Raw genomic sequence first — 25,089 nt, forward strand, 5'->3', positions numbered from 1 at the left:
CTGTCTCTAGACAATTTCGTAGCAATTGCCCATCCGAAGGAGAGCCCATTCTCCACTGTCACCTCGATATTCCAAAATACAAAGATGATCGTGTCAAATAGCTCAAGACATCAAATGCTTATACCATTGTTTCGTTGATTGCAGAACCTCAACATCAGCTCTTCTGATTGTAGCATGCTGATACATACTTCAATAATAAGCTAAAGAAAGTGGATGTGTGGGAACTAGCGAGAAAATTTTTCGCTACAAAGTGTCGCAAATTTTTGGAATCTGTGCACGTGACCACCATAGAATACCATAGGGTTGATGAAATAAATTCTATTTACGGACATGAAAATTGTTATCAAAATTTTTAAATTGACTTTCTTTGAATTCCATGATATCCTTAGAAATTGACCTAAAGAGCATTCGCGTCCTTAGTAGCTCTCAGGCGTACAATCATTGATACATAACTATGGCCCTGTCGTACATTGCAACGTTTATAACCAAACGACTACCTTTTGGATCGTTGTCTTGGTCGGCAATTTTATAATGGTCATAATGGACCTTTTATATGGTGTGTTGTAAGCGGTCTGAAAGACAGACCAGTGCACCGCATAGTAGTACCAATATTCAGGTCCATGCAATATATCCAAGCATCGAGATGATAAGATTGGCTTTCGGGAAGCCAGCCACACATTCAATAAGACGTCCTGTCACATTACTACGATGCTTCAGGCAAGGCTACCTGAGTAAAAACGATAAAAAAAAGAAGGACGAGGAATTAACTACAAATGATGAGCTGAAAGGTCTCTTCAAAGTTAACCAGAAATCCTCGTCATCTGCTCCAGCTGATATGCCTAACGACCAGGGTCTTCAAAGCTTGATGAAGAAGGACAACAAGCCCTATGTTCCCAAATTGAGACATGAGCGACTTTCATATGAGATGCCGGGCATGCCCAATGAGGATGAGTTCACGAAATACTCCAACAAAGTTCAAAAGCCAAAGACTGTCACTCGATGGAGTAGATATCTTCCAAAAATTGTGGCCCTCGTGCTTGTCTTGTGGGGAGGGTACACCGTGAAAGTGTGGTACTATCCGTCAGAGAAGGGCTCCGATAGTCAAGACCTCTTGGATCCAGACCACTTTCATCCTTTCAAGGTTACCCATGTCAAGCAAGTTGATGAAGACCATTATTTGATAGAGGTGCTTCCAAAGTTCAAGAACTGGCAGTACAGTTACTACGCTAACTACGAGGCAAAGACTGTTTGGAATGGAGACAGGTTGTGGTCGGTGGAGATCATGCAGCCTCAGATTCAGATTGTTAGATCCTACACACCTTTGCCATTATACTTTATGAAATCGGAAAGAACCCGTTCTGGAGAAGAAGAGCCGCTTCTCAGAGTGATAGACAATGATAGAGAAGATTACGACAAGGGTGGAGTCATGACATTCTACATCAAAAAATACGACGATGGAGAAATGTCAAGGTACCTCACGTCACGAAAGGTCGGGGACATCATACAGATAAGGGGCCCATACACGGACTACAAGTTCCCATATCATCCGTTGAAGAAGCTCCATCAAAGACCCATGTTTAGAGACTTGCCCTCGAAAGTGGAATCTGAGGCTCTCTTGCCAGTGGTGAAGAAGCAAAATAACGTTCCCGATTTTGACAACCTTGCATTCTACGGAGCTGGTACCGGTATTGCTCCGATAATCCAGTGCTTGTTCTCAAGAAATCCATATAGAGGGTTTGTGGACATCCACTTCTCAGCCCAAAAACCTTCTGAGCTCGAGCCATTTAAGAGATACTTATTTTTCCTCGAGAAACTAGACAGAGCTAAGTTGCATACTCACTATGATTCCCAGTTCATGTCCAAGCTTGGTAAGAAGGACATTCAAAGCCCACTGAAACCCCACTTCCAGAGCTCTATGAGGGTTGAGCAGGAGGTAGGAGAAAAGGAAGAGCTTCTGGAGGACGATAAGTTGAAGCTTAGAATGGCTATCATGCGTGATACTAAGGAGGAGGACACCTCCAATGAACTCATCCCAGCGAGCGAAACACAGAGGGCTCCAAGATATGAGAATGCCTTGCAACAAGCCCAAGTCACTGCCACCGAGCCTAAAGAGCCACCTGCTCTTGCGGTGGTATGCGGACCAGATGGATATGTAAGCTATGTGGCTGGACAGAAGCTTTTGGAGACCGATGAGCAAGGAGAGGTCAAGGGCCTTCTTGGCAGTAAAGGCTGGGATAATTCCAACGTGTATAAATTATAGCATCAACATGTACATAGACTTGGTTGCAAAATGAAAAAGTCCGAATGCATTCGCACCACCAACTTGCACAGAGATGTACTAACATACAACGGTTCCTTCCCATACATCGAGAGATGGAAGATCAGCGACGGATCTCTCTGGAGCTTTTTCTGATCATAAAGCCGACTTGTGTGGAGTTATCTAAATTATCTACGCTCTCACCTGAGTCACTCAAAGAAGAGGCTCAATCACTTACCCAATGCCTCCAGACATTATGCAACCATCTAGATCATCACGAGAAAGAGTACGCTGGAAAACACTATTCATTGTCGACTAAGTTTGCAGATTATGCCTTCTTCCCAATTACAAACTTGCTCAAACAGCCCTCGCTACTGCCTACTCCAACGAAACATGTTCTTCACATCATTGGCTTCCTTCTAGCCCATTCCTGGCTGCACGAAATCAACGAGACCCTAATAGACCAATTGTCTCCCATCATAGTTTATTTATGTGGAGGCCAGAAAAAGAGCATAATTGCCTCAGAGGACGACCTCGGGTTCTACGATCAAGTGATCTATTGCATCAATCAGCTTGTTCGTTGCTTCCCTCGTGATTACTATACCAAACAAGCCGAGAAGCGTTTGAGTGTTCTAGGTGACATTACAACTCTCCTTCTAGATTTGCTTGGAACCATCCCGCAACCTTTCGACCAAGAGCGTAACGAATTATCCATGAAGGTGTTGGAGTGTCTCACTTGGCTCTACTCGGTGCGAGTCAATGCCGAGCAGACCTCCTTCGTGTTTCCTGGAATAATCTCCAAGGTAGCGAAATTCGTCATAATCTCAAAAAATTTGCATGCAAAGACCATCATCGCGGTCTTTGAACTCCTAAAGGCCTTGATTGTGAAGATCTTCTCCGACTCGAGTCTTGATGCTAAGGTGGTAGATACCTCGTTTACTAGCACGGATCTAAGCTCACTCAAGGTGTTGTATGATGACTCCGACGAGGCAAAACCTAGCTCTAAAGAGTTAGTTAAGACGGAAGTCAATACTCCAAAATCCAGTCATAGATCACAAGCATGGCTTTCCGCTACTTCAAAGCAGCTCAAAATTGCATTGATTACTATCTTCAGGCATCTTCTCATAAAGAAAAGCGTACGAGACAAGATAGTTACGAATCTCACCCTTCGGGAGTCCCTATTTGCATTCTTGAAAGAAGTCACCAGTCAATGTTTCCGATCGCTCTTCTCAGACATAATTCTCACATTTACCGACATCACTTCGCTACTTATTTTCAGTGCCCTTGAACTGAACCCTGGAGATTCTGAAGAGCTTTACGACATAGGCACGAGCATCTTCCTCGCCCATGATCGCGATAACCTCAACATTTTACACAAAGCATTAGATCAAAAGGCTGATGATCTCGTGTCAAACCAATTGTCACGAATCTTCATCTCTACAGATGACGAAAAAGTGCACCTCACCCTTGTCGCAATAAAATTCCACCTTCATTTAATAGACAAGATTGTTGACGAACTGGCATCGAATAACTCAATGGAGCTCAAGCAGCTTGCTGTTCTGCAAATTTACGATGGCGTGATAAACCGGGTTCTACACTCGGACGGGAAGAAACATAAGAAAGACTCAAATGTGGAACATAGTTTTGAGTCAGTCGACGAAGAAAACTCAATGGATTCCGTTGTTCTTCCGCTGCACATCAAAGCCAAAAGCATTACGAAAATCAGAAACAATACCACTCAGGTTTCGAAGCCCACTAAAGCAAGTTTGAGTCAGCTTACTAGAGCATTCGATTTCTCAGGTGATAGTGACGTGAGAGATTTGGAATCTCTGTTTTTTCCATCCTCATTTACTCCTACAATTGAAAAAGCTTTGCAATCATTCATCCAGTATGTTGGTGAGTCTGCAGTCAGTATCACTCCTATAATTGATCATTTGTCTATGGAGCTGAGCAGATCAAGCGACGCCCTTCTACGCAAGGGAGTTTTCTTGTGGGCGAGTAACACATTAGTGCTGTCATTTGAGAGAAAACATAAACAGGAAAGTATGAGCGACTTGGTGACTTTCTACGATGACGAGCCCCAGGATGACTCTGTAGAAGAGTCTCTTTACTTGGTGCTTGAAAATGCAAGAGCAGTATTCGATGATATTGAAGTGATCAAGCAACAAGAAGACCCTAATGATTTGGTCCAATCAACTAATGAAGCCAACTTCTCGATAGCAATTGAGTCCTTGGGTATCTTATCAACCTCTTTATCGAAGCAGGATTTTGAGACAGATGTATTGATGGACAACCTATATTTATTACTAGAGGCAATGACACACAGGGCAGACAGTTTGGTCAATCAGATGGCTAGAAGTGTGTTGAACTCAATTGCTGAACGGTACTATGAGGGAAGTCTACAAAGGCTTGTCGAGGCTAATGCTGATTATTTGATCGACACATTAAGTTTGAAATTAACTATGAATAGTGGCATGACGCCATCCCTCCCTGGTATCTTGCTTGTCGTCCTCAAGATCTCGGGTGTCGAATTGGTGAAATCTAACCAGCTCAGAGACATATTGAGTGAGATATTCATAGTCATCGATACGTTTCATGGCTATTCAGTCCTTGTGGAAAACTTCTTCATGGTATTTGAAGAGGTAATTGCATTGATCAAGAGCATATATTTGCGTGAATTACTTGATTCGAACAAATTGAAGTCAACAGAAGTTCCTGCGCCATTTAAACCGTGGGGGATCACAACTTGTGACCAATTCATCGATCTCCTAGATGAGAAGAATAGACAGGGGGATCCTTTTTCCGACTATGATCCCGAAAAAGAGTATTTTAAAAGAAAACCTGGTGTTCCTTTTGAAGATCAAGACTCTGATGATGACAGCGATAATGAAGAAGAACCGGTGGAGGAACCCCAGCCCTGGCCCTCACCTATTCCTGAAGATACCTACAATCTCGTCCTTCAAGTTTTCAAGTACGGCTTGCAACTACTCACACATCCGTCTATAAAGCTTAGATTGACAATATTTAAGACATTGGAAAATGCGTATCTCATGGTGGCATCCAATTATGAGAAACTCATGCCCGTTTTGGCGGAAAGCTGGCCTGTCTTAATGTCTCTTGTCTCGGGAACAAAAACTGTCTCGGATTGGGAAAGTGCAAATTTCGAACATTCGCAACTTACGGGTCCAGCAATTCACTTCGCCACAACGATTTTCGCCGAGGATGCGAAACATCAAGCATTCATGAGCCGAAGGTTCCTTGATCTTTGGGATTTTCTCAAAAAACATAATCCAATGTTCACACTAGACCTGAAAGTAAAAGAGTCTAAAGCCGTCGTGTCAGGGTCTGTGGCGCCCTCTGTGAGGAAAGCTTACGTGGAATTATTTGTCACGGCGCTCAATAACTATGAGAGACAGATCCCTCACCAGACAGCACTAGATATTGCCCGCGTGTGCACAAGATTGGGGTTGGATGAGACGCAGTTTCATCTCAGCAGGGACCTTAGAAGTGCATTGTGGGTCATTAAACATTATTCATAGCATCAACCATCATTTCCAGCCGCATCATCGGTACTCATCAAATCGTGTATAACAGCCTTTTTTATCGTAGGTTTCTTAGCTGGTTCGAATGATAACGTTTGTTGGCCCTTGGGCAAGACATGAACAGGGTCCTTAACAGGTTCTTCAACAACCTGCTGAGGACTCTGTGGGTTTTCAGGGTTTGCAGCGTCAGCGTATTTCTTTTGATCTTCATCCAGCAAATTAATCTTTCTTTCCTTTATTGCCTGGCCCACAGGTTGGGTCTTGGGCACTGTGTCACTCAAAAAGTGCAATGCGTCTTGTGTGGAAACGACAGCACTCAAATCCTTGTATTGTATCTTCTTCCTCTTCTCCATTCTTGCGATCATGGCAGCGTGTTCCATGAAGTATTGAACAAAGAGCTCAGTAGCTGCTCCAGTAGCAAAAACAGCACCCTGCGAGGCCGAAAAATAATCAGGGTCCATTTTGAAAATCTTCTTTATTTTTGAAAGAGGCAATGACATGACAGCTTCGTCAACAGCCATAGCATCGTCATCGTTATCCTCTGCTTCTTGATCTTGATTTTCATGGGTAGATTCAGACATTGTGACATCTTCAGTAGGTGCCGAGACACGAGAAGCATCTGGTGCAGGAGATGACTCCAGAGGGAATGGCGAAGTGGCAGGAGTCTCTGACATTGCTTTCTGTGAACTAGTCAATGAGGAAGACATGGTGAATCCTGGAGGTGCTGAAGCGCGTCTATACTGATCCAGGTGGTGTACGGGTGTATAACACTAGTAGTACCATGATACATGCTATTTAACCCAATGTAGGGCTCTATGATCTACATTTCTGATTCTTCATGGCACTGGGCCCTTTCATTATTCGTGACATGGCGCTATATACAGATTTTGATGCATCTTCTATGATTTGAAGGTGAATGGTTTAGTCCTTCACGATGACAGAGTTCTTTTCTGCCTCCGCTTGGGCCTGCTGCGGGTTCACAAACTCTTCCAAGTAGTTGCTCTTCTCCAAGTCCACGTCGTTGTAGTTCTCGCCATATTCTATGAAGTCTTTGATGTTGTTCCACGCAAGCTCGGGGCTTTTGAAGCTATCGCTGTAACCAGGGGTCTTTTGCATGATCTGTGGAACGTCAACTGAAACGAATGGTTTGAGGTCGGTGGTAGCCAAGTCACTTGGCACGACGTATGTTCTGACCTTGTCCCAGTTGACCATGTATTTTCCGTGCTTGGTCAAGCTACCAATACCGGAGGAACGAGTACCTTTGTAGAAGTTCTTGTTACCCAGCTTGGTGTAAAGAGGGTGACGCTTGGAGCCCGACTTGGTGTAACCGTACCATATCTGACCATCTCTGTAAGTCTGGGTGGGCCTTCTTAAGGAGGCAACCGTGGACTGTTGGAACCTGAGGACAGTAGAAGCCTTCATTTTCAAGCTTTATATATGTCGTGAAGAGGAGCAGGGGCGGCCGTTTGAGGTTAAACTCGTGCTGTCTTGGTTAAGCAGTATAAAAATTTTGTCAGTAAAAGAGTATCTTGGTGCACGGATGTATCAGCTTGATGGTGCGAAGCTTTGGTTTGTGAGACCTCGAGATTCTCGTAAAAAGTGCGAATCTTACGGAGACTTGTGGAACTACAAGAACGAGTCTGAGACGAGTGGAAATCAAAATATAAATCATTGAAGAGAATTAAAAAAGCAAGATGGTGTTTGTTAATCTAGACTACGAAGGCGAATTTCCTCGAGGCCAATTGATCCTCACTACTTGGTAATAAGTGGAAAGTTCTGCTGCATGACGTTTTCGCAGCCATTTTGGAAGGTCCAAATGAAGCACACATTTATTTCGCTGAGGCATGGCACAAAAGCAGAAGGTGTTGTAACCGTCACTCACTCGTAATTCCATAGGGTAAGTCCAGTCAATTTGGAGCTCTTTGATGACTTCGAGGTCATCCATTCCCTTCACAGGAGCAGCACAAGCCCAGCTTCTGAACATAAATAGAGGTGGTTCCCGCCAGATTTTGTTTTCTTCTTCATCTACTTGACCACCACAGTTCTGAACCAGCGTTTGGAACATTTTACTTTATTAGTCCTCAACACCACCACAAAGACAAGCAACAACAAGCGCACCAACTACAATGTGTTTCGAAAAGTGTAAGAGCGTCTGCAGGGTTCTTTTCCCAAAAGACGTCAGAGAAGCCTATTTTGAAGAAGATACTGGAATTATCCGGACTAATCACGAATACTCAGTGATCGAGCTTCCCTGGCAGGAGGGCGAGTTCGAATACTTCACCTTCCTCAGAAACCAGTCCTTCGTCGACTTCTTTGCTTATCAACAAGCCCAGGCTTTTTATGAGCACAAGATTATGCAATTCGAGCGTCGTCACTTGAACGGGCATTGGATTCGCAACCACCGGAGAATGGCTCAGCAAGACAGCCGTTTGATGGGTATCTACCGTGAGAAGAGAGAAAAGAGAAAGCAGGCTTCTGAGCCCAAGCCAGAAGTTCTGGGGCCTGTTGCTCCTGAAGCTTCTGAAAAGAAGCAAATTCCTGAAGTCTCCGTGGCTTCCACCGATGTGGGTACTTTGAAGGCCTCGACCCCCGTTGAGACTACTGTTCCCGAATGCCCACCACAAACCACTTCCCCCAAGGCTGTATCAGCCAACGACAAGCTCTCTGTGTCTTCTCCCACAGAGCAGCTTTCCCCAATTACTTCCCAGAGTATCCCCGCCGAGATTCTGGAGACAGTCTCAGTTTCCACAAACACAAAGGTGGAAGCTGAAACCAAGGAAGCCCGCCGCCCTCAAACTTCCCAGGCTCGGGTTTCTAAGGACAAGAATATGAAGCTTTCCAAGGCTGCAAAGCAAGCAGAAACGGCAGCCAAGAAGAAGCTGAGATCATCCAAGTCCGGCTTGCCTCCAACGCCAAAGCAGTTTAGACGTCGTTATTGGAACGTCAAGCAGCTCGAGGTCCCTGGCCACTACTTGCCAAACTACAGCGACAAGTTGTCAACGGTGCTTGTTCAAGTGGAGGACGACGAGCCGGACTACTTGAAGCAGGATATTGGAGAGGATGTTTTCGAGTTTCTGGAGAACGTCGAGGTTTTGGAGCCCGTTCACAAGGTTCCAGAGCCTAAGCACGATGTCCCAGAGCCGGAGCCTGTTCCAGAACCGGAGCCTGTTCCAGAACCGGAGCCTGTTCCAGAACCGGAGCCTGTTCCAGAACCGGAGCATGTCCCAGAACCTGAACATGCTCCAGTGCCTGAAGAGAAGTTTTTGGTGCCTGAAACCGTGGTGCCTGAACCTGAAACCATGGTTTTGGAACTCGAGTCCAAGGTGCCTAAGCCTACAATCAATTCGCTGAAGCCCAAGAACACCAATGTCTATTGGCTTGGCGACTTCCCATTCTTCATGCTGGCGTTGGCCCAAAAGCAGTATGTCACCTACCTTCCTGGAGACTTTTTCAAGGCTCGGGAGCTTTTCTACCCAAAGGAGACCGACTCCTTTTTGCCTGGTGACTTCGCCGGCTTTAAGACCCTCACTTACTCCAAGAATCAGTCGGAGTTCTTCCCTCCGACTTTTTCGCTTTGTGGGATGAACCTATTCCACAGAGAAAAAGGCCCGTCAGAAATTCGAGGCCTGTCTGGGGTTACACCATCACCAATACCAAGAGACCTTCTTATGGTTTTGAGTTGGTGCTACCTATGGCAATGAAGCGTATGGTTGCTCCATTGTGCTGATTCGTCCCTTCGCTGATGAATCCATATTACTATTTACAAAAGCAAAAAAAAAAAAAAAAAAAAAAAAAAAAGTTAGAAACAATAGAAAAAAATAAAAATAAATCAAAAAGAGCGTTGTAGGCTTTGTTACTGATAAACTTCATTCGGAGCACAATCTTTTCATCCGATCTCCTCCATTACTTTTAACAAGAGGCATGGCTTAACAAAAGCATTCACTGCTTCTAGTATGGATTGCGAGATACTCGTCTGTGGTGTAGCGGGTTGAAGCTCTGAACCCGTGACTTCTAGCGATTGTTCTTCTTTATTCCAGAGGTAGTGGGTGACTTGACCCTTGTGGCTTCTTAATCCTCGATTCCATGCCCCCTACATTGACTTCAAGGAACGATTGAACCCCAGCCATTGGCCACGCCGAATTAAGCCTCGAATGTTCCAAAGGCAATTTAATCAAAGGTGAACCAGTCAGTACTTTTTCGTATAGTTCAAACGATGAAGTTTTTGTTATGACAATTCAATGGGCATAGGAAACATGCACTGCACGGTCCATGTTCTCGAATGCCTCATAACCAATGGACCACACTCCTTTAAATATACTGAAGATAATTTCGAGAATGAGGGAAGATGTCCCACCTTCAAAAAAAGTTTGCAATCTCGTCATCATCAATTAGGCGTGCAATAATGACACCAGTGAGCCTCAGGGCAGCCTGCGGCGGAGGTACAGAACATCCATTGTGCAATACATTATGAAAGCAAGCCTATAACGGCAACCCAGAATACCACAAAACACTTCATTTATTGACAAAAATCAAAAACAAACCGTCTCAATTGTGTAACCTAAACCCAAATGTGCATCCTTATCGAAGCCTAAAAGCGCTAGAGTGCCTAACATGCAGCAGCCGTACGATCCCATAACCAAGCCTTCTCTTGAAAATTCACTTCAATTCCTCGACAAAGCCCAAAACCCTTACTGACAGGCCGTTGAGGCTGCAAAAATCTGTCACATGTAATGCGAGGAACCGTCCAAAAAAGACTAACATTAGCAATTAAGCGCTATCTATCGAGCAAACGTTCTGTTGCCCTGTACACAAACGCACAGGCCTGTCAAGAGTAGCAACCAGCCTCAGACTTATATAAGAGTTTTGCAGACAGGCTTGGCTGAAACTTCCATAGCACCCCTCCAATGGCTGGCAACATCCCTGAACAACCCTCCAACCCGGGGCCATTTGACATTCAACATGGTTACAACGACATTGAGATCCACACGGAAAAGTACGATGACGAACCTACTCCCTTAGCTGGAAAACAAGGCAAGGCCAGGGAGTTTGTCAACACCCACACTGACAAGGAACACCAAAAGAAATACGTCAAGGAAGGTGCTAAGAGGGGCTTTCACTTGCTTACCCGTTTCATCTGCAACTAAGGTGATATTTTCCAACGCTCGTTTGCACCCATTGTTGTACTATATACTTAATATGAAATAACCAAATCAGAGTTTTGGCTGGGATGGTGCGGCCAATTCGACAACCTTCTTGGCAAAACCGTAGCTTCCTTGGAATCCTCCGCCGCCAGCACCGTAATTGTGAATGAGCCATGGTCGTCTGGTATCTCTCTCAATCCGCATGCCACCGTCTCTGAAAGGTCTGAGTCCAACGTTGACTTGAACAACGTCCAAAAAGCTCGGATTCGAGAGCTTGGCATCCACAATCTCAGGGGCGTACGCAACGGCTCGCTGAGAGAGTTTGACGGAAAGGGCCTTGTTCTCCTGGGGGTCCCAGTTCTCTTGGACAAAAGTACCTCCAATAATGGTGCCGCCTTCTTTGCGTGGGAACATGTAGAGGAGCTCATTGGGGTCGTCAAAACCCTCGACGCAAATGCACTTGCTGATATTGTTCCTGACAAAAAGCACCTGGCCCTTGACTGGGTAATTCCGTCTCGCATCGTTGACTCCGTCGATTCTGTAGGCCATAAGCCCAGCGGAATTGATGACCCAGTCGGCCTCTTTTCCGGAAGAATGGAGCGAACGAGCATCGTCAATGCTGGTGATGAAGCTGACACGCTTGATTGTCACACCTAGTTTGATGCAATGCTGCAAGAGATAGTTGAGGTAGATCGGCACGGAAATCACCACCGTATCAAACTCGGTACCGTATACTGTTCCTGGGAGAAGATCCTCTTTTGGAATGACCCTCTCGTTGGCAAGCTCCTTGAACCAATGATTGAAACCAGAGGTATCGCCATTAGCTCTAGCGACAGCTGTAGGAGTATAGTAATTGGCATTGGCTCGGCGCCAGACGCCGGACTGAGGGTCATCCGCAAGACGCTGAAATTCGTGATATCCCACTTCGTCAAACTCCTGAAGTTTTTTGTCCCTTGGGCTGGCCAATGAGTGCCAGTTCGCTCCAGCATAGGGTGAGGCATATCCCAAGCTGAAGTCACCTGGTATGTGTGCCGCCACAACGGTGATGTCGTAATCTGGATACGCTCTTTTGAGCTGAAGGGCAGCAGTAAGTCCCACGACGCCAGCGCCTACAACAACCACTTTGGAGGAAGACATGGTAGTTGGTCCAACTTGAGCTTATCGCAGTGCGCAAATCGATTGGTAGTGGGGATGTTTCCACAACGATGGATGACGCTCAAGAATCAAAGAAGAAAACCGTCCAGGCTATTCATAATCTAGAAGAAGCCTTATTGAATATGATTTCGTCTCCACCCCAGTGGGTGCTTGGTTGACATGGATCCACCTGCACATGGCCCAAGGCATAACGCCAGATGCTCACATTGATTCAACAGAAACCCATGTTCTCATTTGCAAGGAGGCTAGTCGACCGACTTGACGGCTCGAATCTTCTGCAGCACCAATCAGACAACTCGTATTTCAAAGAAACCCAAAAAATCAACAACAATGGCTACGGTCTTCGCGTGCTTAAGGTGATTCCTCATTCGGGTGCTCACCGGCTCGGTCTAGAGGCCTGGTTCGACTTCATCATCAGAATCAACAACAACGAATTGCCCATGAAGTATCCTCATTCTCTGGCCTACAGTGTCAATGACGAAGGTGCTGTTAATTACGGACAGCAGGGCGCTGAAGCCGGCATGATAGACTGGGACGCTTTGGCTCAGGAACTTGAAAACATAGCTCACCACAATGGGCCCAGACAGGTTGAGTTTGAGGTCTGGAGCGCCAAAGGTGGCGTGGTGCGTCAGGTCCGTGTTCCTCTTGACGAGTTTCGTAAAGAGCTTCCCGCAGACACTGGTGCTGACGAAAAGGCATACCTTAACAACTTCCAGCAGATTGGCCTCACCGTACAATCAGAGCACTTGAATAATGCTACATACGTGTGGCGTGTTCTCAATACGCATCCAGGCTCTCCAGCTTTTGACGCTAAGCTTGTCCCTCACTCAGACTACGTTATTGGATGTGACTCGTGCTTTGACACGGACGAACACGGAAAGGGCCTTTTGTCCAATGGCGGGGAGAGATTACTTTCACAGACCATATTAAGCTACTACAACCACCACAGTGCCGTGCAACAAAAGGACAGCATTCCTATAATGTTGTACGTTTACAACCACGACCATGATGTCTTACGTCCTGTGACTGTGAACCTATCACGAGGTTGGTCCACTGGAGGAGCCAAGGGTATTCTAGGCTGTGATGTGGGTTACGGCTGGCTTCATCGTATACCAGAAGTGGTTGGCAAATTCGACAACATGGAGACCATCGACGATCTTCTCTACGAGAACAAAACCGATTTGAGCTATAATTTGAACGAGAAAGAGCCAGAGCCCGAAACTAGTGCACCACCGCAAAGCGCTCCTCCAAGAACAGCCTCATTTTCTGGAACCGCTATCGTTCCGCAGGCAGCCCCAATCGCTCCGCCTTCCATACCGCCATCGGCCAAATTAGCCAAGAAGAAAAGACATCATGGATCAGCAAATGTCGATCTTACCAATTTCATGAATGAAGAGCTAGATAAGTCCAAGGCCTCGGACGTGAAGTACGGCGAGCAGCCAGAGGACACACCGCCGCCTCCACCCCCATCAAAAGCTACTAAGGAATAAGCATGTACTATAATATAGGAACTCAGCATGAAGCCAATAAAAAGTTATCATCAAATAGGTACTTTTATCTAATGTAGAGTGCAAAAACGATGGATTAAAAAAAAAACGTGCCCACTGTCGGATTCGAACCGACGATCGCCTCATTACGAGTGAGGCGCCTTACCACTTGGCCAAGCGGGCGCGATTAGATGCGAATGCCAACAGTTAAAATAAGAAAGCCAGAATGAAACGCGAACTGGTATAAATGCAGGAACAATATTTTATGCAAGAAATGCTTTTGAGTCCAGCACCTCATCGTGTTGAAGTTTCAAAAATGCAAATCTGAGCTATATTGGAGCATTTCTGGCTGCTCTTCCTCAAATAAGACCAAGCACCACGCTAGCCCCACCATTAGAAAAGTCCCAGTTTTGGGCAAATTCAGTGCCGAAAGCAACTCCTAGAGACTGACATTTGCCTCAAATCATGCAATCAATTGCCCCTGTGGTCGAACCAAGCCCAGTATATCCAAATAAACAGCACTCTTGAGAATCTTGCGCACCGAATCTTCAGTCGCAGCCATGTCTACTCCAGACCCCATTCTCACCACTTTGGGACTCTTCATCATCGACGACAATATCTATCCTGAATCATGGCAAAGGGAGTCTGAACATGACATCATTGGTGGTGGGGCTCTGTACGCCATTGTGGGAGGAAGAATAGCTTGTGGACCAGAACTAGGTCACAGAATCAGCGGTATCATAGATAAGGGAACAGACTTTCCACCACAGGTTGAAAGTGAAATCAAGAGCTGGGGTGCTGGCCCTGTATTCCGTGAAAATCCAGATCGCTTGACGACAAGGGGCGCAAACGTGTACCAGGAAAATGGGATTCGTTCGTTTGTTTACAGATCGCCAAAGAAGAGGATCGAGGACTTTGATATTGTCCAAACAGGCAATTTGGTCAGGCTGAAGACGTTTCATACGTGTTGTGCCATTGACCGTTGTGGCACTATAATCGACCGGTTTATTGATGAGCTAAAGGGAAGTGGAGGTAGCCCACCGCTACACATATTCGAGCCATTCCCAGATGTATGCGTTCCTGAGAACTACGAGGACCTTACGAAACTACTACCCAAGGTGCATGTATTCAGCCCCAATCTTGAGGAAGCTGCTGGCTTTTTAGGTGAAGCAGTGCCTAGCACCGAGGAGGGGATTGCCAAATTAGCTGAACAGTTTGTCAAATATTCACCCAACGATGGAGGAGTCGTTATAAGATGTGGAGCCCTAGGGTGCTACATTAAAACTCATAATGAGGCGTTCATGCTTAAGGCATACCACGACGATCAAGCTAAGGTGAAGGATGTCACAGGTGGTGGAAACACATTCTGCGGAGCCTTCATGACGGCATTCTACTTGTCCAACCAAAATTGGCTCATAGCAGGAATATTGGGCAATGTAGCAAGTGGCTGTATTGTGGAAAAGCTTGGGATGCCTACAAGAGAGCCTAACTCGGAGATTTGGAACGGGACATCCACATTGGAACGTCTCCAAACTTATATTAGAAAGCAATCGCTTACGATAGAATTAAAGGAAATAGACTGGTTATAAATGAAACAAGTTTTTTAATGCGATTGTGGCAGTTGCTCGTCGGACTTGACCTTCTCGGCAGTAGAGTCTGGCGAAGACGAATCGAGAGCGTCTGCATCATCTTGTTTCTCATCATGCGTTTCATGCTTTGCTGGAGGATGGGCGTAGAGAACCTTCAACAACTCCTTGTCGTCGGTCCAGGCTCTAAAGACCTTACCGTACATGTATACTCCAATACCACAAAGACTGAGGAACATCTGCACAACACCGTAAATGACGAAAGTATTTTTACCGCCTCTGGCAAAGTAGACATCGGTGTTGAACAATGAGAAGATGAAGCCCAAGAAGTTCTTGGCAAAGTTGAAGGAAACTAATGCTTCAGCTGCGAACATCTTGTAGCAGTCGACCGTGTATGTGATGGCCGTTGTAGAGGCCATTGATGAGCCAAAACTCAAGCATCCAAAGAAAACAACCGGTGCAATCCAAGGTTTGGCGTCTGCGGCGGACCAGCCGTATCCCATAAGCCCAAAGCACTCAAGAATTGTCGCCGGTATTAACATGAGGAGTCTGAATTCAGGCTCGTAGATGCCGTGGTTCTTGGCGGCGAGATATCTCACAAGACGATCACCAACGAAACCGGTGGTGAGCGAGCCAAGCATACCGCCAATGAAGGGACCCAAGTAGAAGAGACCCACAGTTTGTTGCGAGTAGCCGTAGTCTTCGCCCTTGAAGATATCAGAGACGGTTTCCGAAATGACAATCAACCAGACGACGGCCATGGAATAGATCAAACTGCCGTAGAGAACCGGTGGGTACAAGTAAAGAAAGAACGGTCTCAATGCAACCTGCCACCATTTGTCAGGAGTGTGTCTTCCCGAGAGCAATGCCAATCTATTTTTGAAGCTCTTTGGGGTGGACGCGATGGAAGGGTCGCCTTCGTGGTGGATGTCAGTGATGCCGACGGGATCTCCATGGTTATCGTGGATGGTGCTCTCGAAACGAGAAGACGACAAACTGTCCGTGTCCACCACGTTTGCTGACGATGGGAGAGCATAAGCGTGGGGTCTCTGCTCGGGAGGAATGTAATTACGGGCACGACGGGCGGCCTCTGTCTCTCGAATAGACCGTTTGCTCGGTGTAGGAGATCTTTCCCAGAAAGTCTCGGGCACGAAGAGAAAGGTGAGGATAAGGTTCAAGCCCAAAAACATGGCCAAGATCCAGTACATCCAGTGGCGGCCCAAGTGCTCGAACATCAAGGACGAGAGCAACGGGATGATGTTCTTTCCGCCGAGTAACAAAAGAGTGTAAAGGCCTGTTCTGTAGGCACGCTCGTGCTGGAAGTACAACTCACTCAAGCTGGCGGAGGTCAAACTCTCTGTTGGAGAAGCACCAAAACCGGTCAAGATACGGCCTGCCATGAGAGCACCGTAGTTCTCCGAAGATGCGGCGATGATTGCACCAATCAAGAAGATCAAGATGCCTAGCAAGTAAACCAAACGTTTTCCGTAGAGAACGGCGGTGGGACTGGCGAAGACGGAACCGACACCAAGAGCCAACATGAAGCCACCCACCAAATAGGAGATCACGGAAAGCGGCTCATTGAACTCTTCCGCAAGCGATGAGAAGGCAGCCGCCAAGATGGGCGTTTGACCACCTCCAATAAACGTCTGGAAGCCGATGATCAAGAAACAAATATCCTTACGGATGGTGGGCCAGTTGAGCGGGTCGTTTGGGTTGTCATGGGGTTGTGGATGCAAAATGATGCCGGTATCGGTACGCTTCAAGGAAGCGGTTTCGGCCTCCAGCGGAGCGGCCAGATCGTCGTCCATCATGGCGATGGTGCCTGTGACATTGCGGTCGCAGGGAACTATCCCTAGGCGAGGCATCGGTGGATTTTTACTGTGGACAAAGCAGAAAAAAAAGACAGATGTACAGCTTATGTAGTGGGGAGACTTGGCATTATGTGAGTGACAGCATGGTACAGTTCATGTATACGCGAAAATTCCTGGAGGGCACAACACAGAGAGGGGAGACGGGGAAAAAGGGCGTTTATGTTTTATTCTATAATTGGGGCTGGGGAGCCGTGTGTTACCTTCCTTTTCTGATTATTTCGATCTGTTGCGAAAGCATCGCCATCTTCGGTGGACAATGACCGAGACATTCGATGACAGCGAGTCAAGGCGACAAGGCCGGGGCGGCTTCGGAAGGGTATGGGCGGCATCGATTTTACAAAACAAATGGGTATATATACGGGATCTGGAGGAAAGTGAAGTGCCCGATGGGACCGGGTGATTCGTGTTTCGCAGCCACCGGTGGGGCTTATGCACGGCAGTAAACACTCGCTATTGTGGTTTGAACATAGGCGTCACACAAGAACCAGGGAACACATGCGCTCCACACACGGCTGACCACCACGGTTTCTATTCTTTTGATCTTTTCTGATCTTTCAAAAAAGACGAATTTGATCAAAAGCCCTTTACTGGATCACCTTCGTCCGATGAGCTTCGCCTGGCTTCTCCACATTCCGTGCCGATGATGTCACTGGAGGCCCTCCTAATTCTGCCGCAGGATGCAGCGAAACCGGACCCTGGTTTCCATACGATGCCGGCGGTTTCACCACGGTAGCCCTGTTCCACTGAAACAAATTAAACGTTCCGATTTTGATTCTGCTCCAGAACGGAACGTGGTCCGGTGGGCGGGGACGGGGCCTTTCCAGAGCATGGTAAGCGTGAACACCACATTGGGCTTCATCGTATTCTTCTTGAGCTGAATCCATAACATGACAGGCTGGGGAGCGTGGCTGGGATCTACGGAGGAATTTAAAGCTGGCTGGGTGTCATCGGTGGCACCTGCCAAGGCAGTCCGAGGTCACTTTTCACCGAGTCCTACTGGGACTTCAGCGCAGGAACAGCACTGGAACCGGTCACACCGGAGGAGTTGCTGGCGATGTGACGAAAAGGAAAGTGAATAGCGAACGAAGTTTAAAATAGATTTCGAGGAGATGGGGGCGGTTTTTTTTTTTTGTTTTCGAGGTGGGGACTCAGCGTTTGGCTTGGTTCTGAGCCTGCCTGCGTGATAATTCACATTGGACATATTCAGCACGGTTGGATTTTCCAGAATGCCGGATTCACTGTTATCTTGGAAGGCCGGCAATCAAAAAGTCCGCTCCCGATTTGGCCACGGGCTCGATCTGCACCGTAGCAAGGAAAGTCTAATTGAACTTTGGCACAATGCTCAATGTTGCAATACGGAGGCCACAGTGGGCTCGATTTGCGGAAACTGGTGCCGATCAACGAAGCCGAATAAAGTGCTGGAAGGTACGCCTGGTCACTGGCTCCGACTTTCCTGTCATTGGCTGAAGGAGGCTCTTCGCTACTCCTCGGGCATTTTGCAACCACTCCCCGCGGGCTTCTCTGCGTCACCTTACAACTGCCTGACACCCCCTCCCAGGCCTAACAAACCGTAAACTACTCCAAACAGGCACGGCGCTATTGTCGGCTTCGGATGTTACGTCGATCTGGGAGGCAAGATGGAGGATGCTTTTTGTGGTTTTCTGGGACATTGAGGCATTCGATTGGCTGCGAATCTCCGGCCTTTAGTGCAACAAAGCAGCGCAAAGTGAAAGATAATCAGATCTTGCAGGAGGGGAGATTCCTTACTTCTAGAAACCTGACCTAAAATTCCATCCTCCAGATCATCTCGAGGAGGGTGCTCGAGAAACTCAGCCCTTGGCATCTTGGCGGGATGGTTGCAAAAAAAAAGGGCAAGTGAAAACCAGCCTCCGCGGACAATCCGGAAAGAAGAGGAGGAAAGACAAAAAAAAAAGACCAAGCTCTCCGCATGAGTCGGAAACATTCCGTCGGAGCCCCTTAGTCCAAAAAATCTAAATTATAAAAGAAGCTTAGTTCTTTGCCCGGATCGACTTTGTTCCCCATTTCCTCTCTCAGAAAGAGCTATCTAACGCGTTCACCTCGAGCGAGGCCAACCAGCACACCCGTGCACCACGCAGGCCAGATAACGCGTTTAATTAACACCGATTTTGTAAATTGTTCGCATCAGGTCCTTTTTCCTTCTTGGTTCAGCATTTCCTGCTTTCTCCCTCCCTCGAAGGCCCATCATGTCTTACGAACATCCCTCCGTGTACATAGCCACGTACTCGAACGTATGTCTATTTCAAATTCCCCAAAAGTTTCCCCCAGTTCCTCCCATAACTAACCCGTCAGATAGAGGTCTACGAGTGCTTGGTCAATGATATGCCCATCATGAGACGCTGCAAGGACGACTGGGTCAATGCCACCCAGATCCTCAAGTTGTGCAATTTTCCCAAGGCCAAGCGGACAAAGATCCTTGAAAAGGGCGTGCAGCAGGGCCAGCATGAAAAAGTTCAGGGTGGGTACGGCAGATTTCAGGGAACTTGGATTCCCTTGCCGGATGCTCGGAACCTCGCCAATGAGTATGCAATCTCTTCCGACATGGTGCCTGTCTTATATGTTGACCCTTCAGATACCTCGGTAGTGATTCCGAAGAAATCCAAACCCCCTGTGTCTTCGTCGTCGGGCGTTAACAAGGACGGCACGCCTGTCAAGCGCAAGTACGTCAAGAAGAACAAGAAGGAAGAGACTCCTAAGAAGATGCGCCTCGACAACAACCTCCCGCCCCAAGCCTTGTTCACGCAAGACGGCTACCAACATTCGCTTCCCAGAGACAATATCCCAATGAGCCAGTCGCCAATGGCATCTCAACACAGCTATAACGGCCAGATGCAGCTTCCAGTGCAATCAATGCCTCCCACATTCCAATCACAGGAATTCGTTGGCAACGGCAATTTTGCTAACTCTCAGAGAGTCAACATGAACGGTTTCAACTCCCAGCAAGCTTCCTTCGGCAACTTCCCCAACCAGCTACTGGGCTATTCACAGTATCCTGCTCGTCAGATGAGCGCTTACCAGGAAGAGGGTCTCCCGCAACCACAGAACCAGCAGCAGATGCTCTATCAGCAGCATCAGAAAGGAACACTGTCGCAATCAACAAACGATGCCAATTGGTCACAGGAAGAGCACCACCGGGACTCAGACACATCCATCTCCTCCCTGGACGGCAACCATCAAAAGGTTGCCGAGGAAGACACTTTCGCTGCGCAGCTATTGCGTTTCTTCAGCGACGACAATTCCCCTATTCCTCAATTCCTCTATAACCCTCCTCCAGAGTTTAACATGAATGAGGCGATTGACGATGAGGGCCATACCGCTTTGCACTGGGCTGCTTCCATTGGTAATGCTAGCCTCGTCCACTTACTTCTCTCCAAGGGTGCTAACGCATTGGTGGTGAATAACCACGGCCTCAACCCTTTGTCTAAGTGCATTTCGTTCAACAACTGTCATGAGCTCAGAAACTTCCCACAGATTTTGGATGCACTTGAGGTCTGTCTCATTCACACTGACATTAACGGACGTACACCATTGCACTACTTGTGTCAATTTTCCAAGATGACTTCGAAACTCGCGTCTCTTACACATTACCTTGAACATATTTTTTCGAAACTCACGATAATGACAACGAAGAATGGCTCCTCTGGCGTCAACTTGTTGAAGAATGTCATTGATCACCAAGATGTGAATGGCGACACATGTCTTCATCTTGCTGCTTGGGCAAGCTGCTCACAATTCGTCAAATTTTTGTTGAGCAACGGTGCCAGAGACGACTTGGTGAATGTCAACAATGAAGCTGCAAAAGGAATTATCATGCAGCTGGGCCTTGTTATCTATAACGTTGGCGTCCATCAGGATCAACCAGGTATGCAACAATTCTTCTCATCCACTGGATTGGATGTCAATGACAAGAGAGGCAACCAACAACCAGGGCTTGGTACCCCTATTCAATCGTTTAACAACAGACGCATCGAGACTCCAGACACTCAAAGAACTACTATTCAAGATGACGAAGAAGACGACCTCAATGATCGCGTGAGCAAAGAACAGTTGAGAATGCTCATGGAGGGACAGGCTGGTACTGTCGACGACAACAAAGAGAACGTCTTCACCGACGACCCAACGAAAGTTAACTATGAGGCGATTTCCACACCTAAACAGACCGGTATTAGCCCGAACTCTGCTGGTAAGCAGAATGTTCTAGGTGTGATTTCGGAAGCTACTGTCGAGAACTCTCCTCTTGCGAGGGGCACTCCCGGCAAATCGTTTGTGCCACGCTCCGCAATGTTTGATGGCAAGTCTGAGCACAATGCTAACGAGGAAGGTGACCTTGACGTGAAGCTTCCCGTTAGTGATGCATCCACAATGATGCATGGCATGGTGACACTTCTCACAGATTCGTATCGTAAGGAGCTTAGCGGGTTAAGCAAAAACGAACAGGATATTGAAGAGCAGCTTATCGCTAAGAAAGAAGCGGATTCTGCTGGCCTCAAGAAAGTTAAGGCCGTATTGTCGAGAAATGGTTTCGACGATATCACGGACTATGATGAAGCCAAGCAACTCGTCGAGCAGGAGGTTAATGGTTTCAAAACGGAACTCCTGAACAAAGAGCAGCAGCTCTTGTGTCTGTTTGAGAAAGTACAGGCCTATGAATTGGCAAATACCGTGGAAGAGAAAGAGAAGGGGATGAACACACCAACGTCAGACGATGATGCTTCCAGCGATCGTTGGCAACTTGCATTGGAGCTTACTCAAGAACAGCTCAGGCGTAATGACTTGGTGAATCAGGTTGCCCAGGGAGTGAAGGAATGGGCTATAAACTCGAAGATGAACAAGTACAGAAAGCTTATCAGCCTCAGCTGTGGTCTTCGTGTGGAAGATATCGACGGTCTCATCGATGGTATCGAGAAATCGTTGATGGAGGGAACAATGTAATGAGATTATACGGACACTTGCACGTAAATTGTAGTGGCTGCAAAATAGCCAGAGAAACATGGTGAGAATTGTGCATATAGGAGAGTGAGAATACCTACTCTTTTTCAAAACAGCGCTACTATATATTCAATCCATAATGGTCAAAAGAACTGCACCAAAGGCGACCATGAGCGCGCAAAATCCCGCTTTTTCGGTGATCAAACCTCCAAGATATAAGGAACCAAATGAAAAGGTGGCTCCTTTGGGCTTTGCTTCATCTGTCATAAATGGTAATACCGTCGAAGGAGGACTTCGTTCGTTGACATATAAATCCATTTTTGCCCTGCAACTTGTGGATAACTACTCCACGATGAAAGGCTGCATAGTTGGTGAGGATGGAACGCTTCTGCGTATATCAGAGAAAGACTGGATCAATGATGAGACGATAAATAGACTTCGCAAAGAGGTCGACGAATTGAAGAGCCAAAAGGGTACCAGAAACGAAGACAATGATGAAAAGATCTCGCTGTTCAACCTCAGGCTAGATGATGAACTTAATCAGAAGAAGGAAGTGACGTCGCAATACAGCGAAGATTTGAAGCAATACTACACAGTTTTATTCCCAGACACGAACATCAGCTTCAACAACGAGCTGTACAGAATTTCTAGAAGTGTCAAGTTGCCCGTGGATGTGAAGAGAATGCAGGATGTACAAGGCTTCGATAGCTCCATCTACGCCGTAAAGGCAGAGGAAAGAAAAAAAGAGGAGGAGGAACAGCGTCGTAAAGAAGAAGAGCAGCGTCTGTTGGAGGAGAGCGCGAATGAAGCTGCTATGGAAGTTGATGCCGAAGAGCCTCTTGATGACTTCTCGGAAGCATACGTGGACGACCTCCCCCCAGACCTTTCCACCTCTCTTGGAGGAGAACTACCCGCAGATGTCGCCATGGATATCCCCTTGGGTAACGATGGATTTGGCAACGTTTCTCTCAACATGAGTGCTGCCAGTGGCAGCCCTGGCTTCAACGACCAGACTTACAGCCAGAGCCCAGGCTACAACGGTACACCTGGTTACAGTGATTCAATGGGTCCCCAGTACTAGCTCCGGCCAGTGCTTCGATGTATAGTATAAGAAGGTGAAAAGTATCAAACTGTAAATACTCTACATTTTTCAAGGTCTATGCATAGATGTATCTAAATACCTCCGACAACCATCGACTTCACGATGGTGTAATCCTCAATACCGTACTTGGAGCCTTCTCTGCCGAAACCAGACTCCTTGATACCACCGAAAGGAAGAGCAGCTTCTGAGATGGCACCAGTGTTGACACCGATCATGCCAACCTCCAAACCCTCACCGATTCTGAACACACGGCTCACGTCGTTGGTGTAGAAGTATCCAGACAAACCAACCTCAGTGTCGTTTGCCAATTCGAGCACCTCTTCGTCGGTCTTGAACTTAATCAAGGGACAAACAGGACCGAAGGTCTCGTCGTTGAAAATCTCCATTTCCTTGGTGACATCGCCCAAGACTGTGAGCTCGTGGTAGTACTCACCAAGGTCAGGTCTGACTTCACCACCGTGCAAAAGCTTAGCACCATGGTCGGTGGCGTTCTTAATGTGCTCCTGTACCTTTTCCAAGGACTTAGGGTTGATGACGGGACCGTGGGTGACGCCCTTGTCCAAACCGTAGCCCAAAGTGACAACCTCCTTCAACTTGGCAACAAGACGCTTGGCAAACTCATCGTAGATATTCTCGTGAACAAAGATACGGTTGGCGCAGATACACGTCTGACCGGAGCTTCTAAACTTGGAGGCAAGAACGCCCTGAATGGCCTTGTCGAGATCGACATCGTCAAACACAATAAATGGAGCGTTTCCGCCCAACTCAAACGAGCACTTCTTCAAGGTGGAGGCTGCCTGCTGCATCAACACCTTACCAACACCGGTAGATCCCGTGAACGTGACCTTCTTCACCAATGGGTGCTCGCAAATGGCCTTTCCAGCAGCAGAAGAGCTTTTGGAGGTGAGCACATTGACCACACCTTTAGGGAAGCCAGCTTCCTCCAGCAAGTGGGCCAACGCCAAAGCGGTCAATGGTGTTTCAGAAGCAGGCTTGATCACGGTAGTACAGCCCACGCAAGCGGCAGCAGCCAATTTTCTGGTGATCATGGCGGCTGGGAAGTTCCATGGAGTGATGATGCCGCACACACCGATAGGCTGACGGATAGACAAGATTCTGTTGGAAGCGTTGGCCAGCGGGATAATGTCGCCCGTGACGTGAGCAGCCTCTTCACTGAACCATTGGAAAAAAGAAGCAGCGTAGGCAACCTCGCCAAAGGCATCAGCGTATGGCTTGCCGTTTTCCACCACGATAAGCTTAGCCAAGTCGTCCTGGTTGTCCATCATCAACTTGTGCATTTTCGCAAGCAAGCCAGCCCTCTCTCTGCCGCTGGTCTTTCTGAAAGACTTGAACGACTCATGGGCGGCCTCAATGGCTTTTTCGTAATCGCTGGTTGCAAAAGAGCTCACCTGTGCGATCTTGGCCTCAGGCTTAGGAACCAAACCCGGGTCGTACACGTCAATGGTCGAGTCCAGCAGCACCCACTGGCCATTGATGTAGCCTTGGGTGCGGAACAAGGTTTTGTTTTTCAAAGTGTTCTGGATCATGGAGGAAAAGCGTCTGATCAGGGCCATGGCTACAGAATGGGCTTCTTGTGGTTAAGTAGCAAAGGAGTGCACCCCGCCTGCAATGACTGCGTAGCCGAGCCTTTTCGGTATTTCGAGCCTAGCGGGTGCTAGCGCACTCTCCACAAAACGGGTATAACCACCTCGGACGGAGATAGACAGCCATTGTCACCTTGATTGGTGAACGGTGGGTTTGACTAGGCTGAGGGATGAGAGGTCTTAACGTAATTTTTTTTTTTTAACGATTTATTCAATTAAGAGGACGCCAGAATTATTAACGTAAGGCAGCGTTTAGTGGCAGCGTTGGCTGCAAACGGAGGGAGGAAATAGAGGGTGGAGGTGGGAGAGTTGTGATTTTTCAGTGTAGTGGGTTTTCCTGGGGTAGAGGGTAAAGTGTGAGTTCACTGCTTTC

At 47.2% G+C, this 25,089-nt stretch overlaps 11 protein-coding genes and 1 non-coding gene across 12 annotated transcripts; 6 read left to right on the forward strand and 6 right to left on the reverse strand. All coding sequences in view use genetic code 12, as the record gives it.

Moving 5' to 3' along the window:
- Positions 1–643: 643 nt before the first annotated feature.
- Positions 644–5,762, forward strand: CXQ87_005234 (uncharacterized protein; the record flags this gene model as incomplete). The annotated part of the gene is made up of 3 exons (XM_025483661.1): positions 644–2,245; positions 2,539–5,706; positions 5,751–5,762. 3 exons carry the CDS (start codon positions 644–646, stop codon positions 5,760–5,762), a joined length of 4,782 nt encoding a protein of 1,593 aa, XP_025335896.1.
- A 36-nt stretch (positions 5,763–5,798) lies between these two features.
- On the reverse strand, positions 5,799–6,506 carry HFL1 (DNA polymerase epsilon noncatalytic subunit; the record flags this gene model as incomplete). Its single annotated transcript, XM_025483662.1, has 1 exon — positions 5,799–6,506. The coding sequence occupies one exon, from the start codon at positions 6,504–6,506 to the stop codon at positions 5,799–5,801; it is 708 nt and encodes a 235-aa protein (XP_025335897.1).
- A 214-nt stretch (positions 6,507–6,720) lies between these two features.
- Positions 6,721–7,221, reverse strand: MRPL27 (mitochondrial 54S ribosomal protein mL41; the record flags this gene model as incomplete). The annotated part of the gene is made up of 1 exon (XM_025483663.1): positions 6,721–7,221. The coding sequence occupies one exon, from the start codon at positions 7,219–7,221 to the stop codon at positions 6,721–6,723; it is 501 nt and encodes a 166-aa protein (XP_025335898.1).
- A 704-nt stretch (positions 7,222–7,925) lies between these two features.
- CXQ87_005237 (uncharacterized protein) lies at positions 7,926–10,943 on the forward strand (the record flags this gene model as incomplete). The annotated part of the gene is made up of 2 exons (XM_025483664.1): positions 7,926–9,349; positions 10,694–10,943. The coding sequence occupies 2 exons, from the start codon at positions 7,926–7,928 to the stop codon at positions 10,941–10,943; spliced, it is 1,674 nt and encodes a 557-aa protein (XP_025335899.1).
- A 66-nt stretch (positions 10,944–11,009) lies between these two features.
- Positions 11,010–12,077, reverse strand: DAO1 (Dao1p; the record flags this gene model as incomplete). The annotated part of the gene is made up of 1 exon (XM_025483665.1): positions 11,010–12,077. The coding sequence occupies one exon, from the start codon at positions 12,075–12,077 to the stop codon at positions 11,010–11,012; it is 1,068 nt and encodes a 355-aa protein (XP_025335900.1).
- Positions 12,078–12,292: 215 nt separating this feature from the next.
- Positions 12,293–13,585, forward strand: CXQ87_005239 (uncharacterized protein; the record flags this gene model as incomplete). The annotated part of the gene is made up of 1 exon (XM_025483666.1): positions 12,293–13,585. The coding sequence occupies one exon, from the start codon at positions 12,293–12,295 to the stop codon at positions 13,583–13,585; it is 1,293 nt and encodes a 430-aa protein (XP_025335901.1).
- A 108-nt stretch (positions 13,586–13,693) lies between these two features.
- CXQ87_005240 lies at positions 13,694–13,765 on the reverse strand. Its single transcript has one exon. It is a non-coding gene; the product is annotated as a tRNA-Thr (tRNA).
- A 377-nt stretch (positions 13,766–14,142) lies between these two features.
- On the forward strand, positions 14,143–15,071 carry MAK32 (Mak32p; the record flags this gene model as incomplete). Its single annotated transcript, XM_025483667.1, has 2 exons — positions 14,143–15,018; positions 15,063–15,071. 2 exons carry the CDS (start codon positions 14,143–14,145, stop codon positions 15,069–15,071), a joined length of 885 nt encoding a protein of 294 aa, XP_025335902.1.
- A 114-nt stretch (positions 15,072–15,185) lies between these two features.
- Positions 15,186–17,036, reverse strand: HOL4 (Hol4p; the record flags this gene model as incomplete). Its single annotated transcript, XM_025483668.1, has 1 exon — positions 15,186–17,036. One exon carries the CDS (start codon positions 17,034–17,036, stop codon positions 15,186–15,188), a length of 1,851 nt encoding a protein of 616 aa, XP_025335903.1.
- A 2,231-nt stretch (positions 17,037–19,267) lies between these two features.
- On the forward strand, positions 19,268–22,013 carry SWI4 (SBF complex DNA-binding subunit; the record flags this gene model as incomplete). The annotated part of the gene is made up of 2 exons (XM_025483669.1): positions 19,268–19,312; positions 19,374–22,013. The coding sequence occupies 2 exons, from the start codon at positions 19,268–19,270 to the stop codon at positions 22,011–22,013; spliced, it is 2,685 nt and encodes an 894-aa protein (XP_025335904.1).
- Positions 22,014–22,149: 136 nt separating this feature from the next.
- On the forward strand, positions 22,150–23,091 carry CXQ87_005244 (uncharacterized protein; the record flags this gene model as incomplete). The annotated part of the gene is made up of 1 exon (XM_025483670.1): positions 22,150–23,091. One exon carries the CDS (start codon positions 22,150–22,152, stop codon positions 23,089–23,091), a length of 942 nt encoding a protein of 313 aa, XP_025335905.1.
- A 92-nt stretch (positions 23,092–23,183) lies between these two features.
- UGA2 (Uga2p) lies at positions 23,184–24,686 on the reverse strand (the record flags this gene model as incomplete). Its single annotated transcript, XM_025483671.1, has 1 exon — positions 23,184–24,686. One exon carries the CDS (start codon positions 24,684–24,686, stop codon positions 23,184–23,186), a length of 1,503 nt encoding a protein of 500 aa, XP_025335906.1.
- Positions 24,687–25,089: the final 403 nt, after the last annotated feature.

This window comes from Candidozyma duobushaemuli (genome assembly GCF_002926085.2).
Source record: "Candidozyma duobushaemuli strain B09383 chromosome Unknown G_B09383, whole genome shotgun sequence".
In the NCBI taxonomy this organism is placed as follows: Eukaryota; Fungi; Ascomycota; class Pichiomycetes; order Serinales; family Metschnikowiaceae; genus Candidozyma; species Candidozyma duobushaemuli.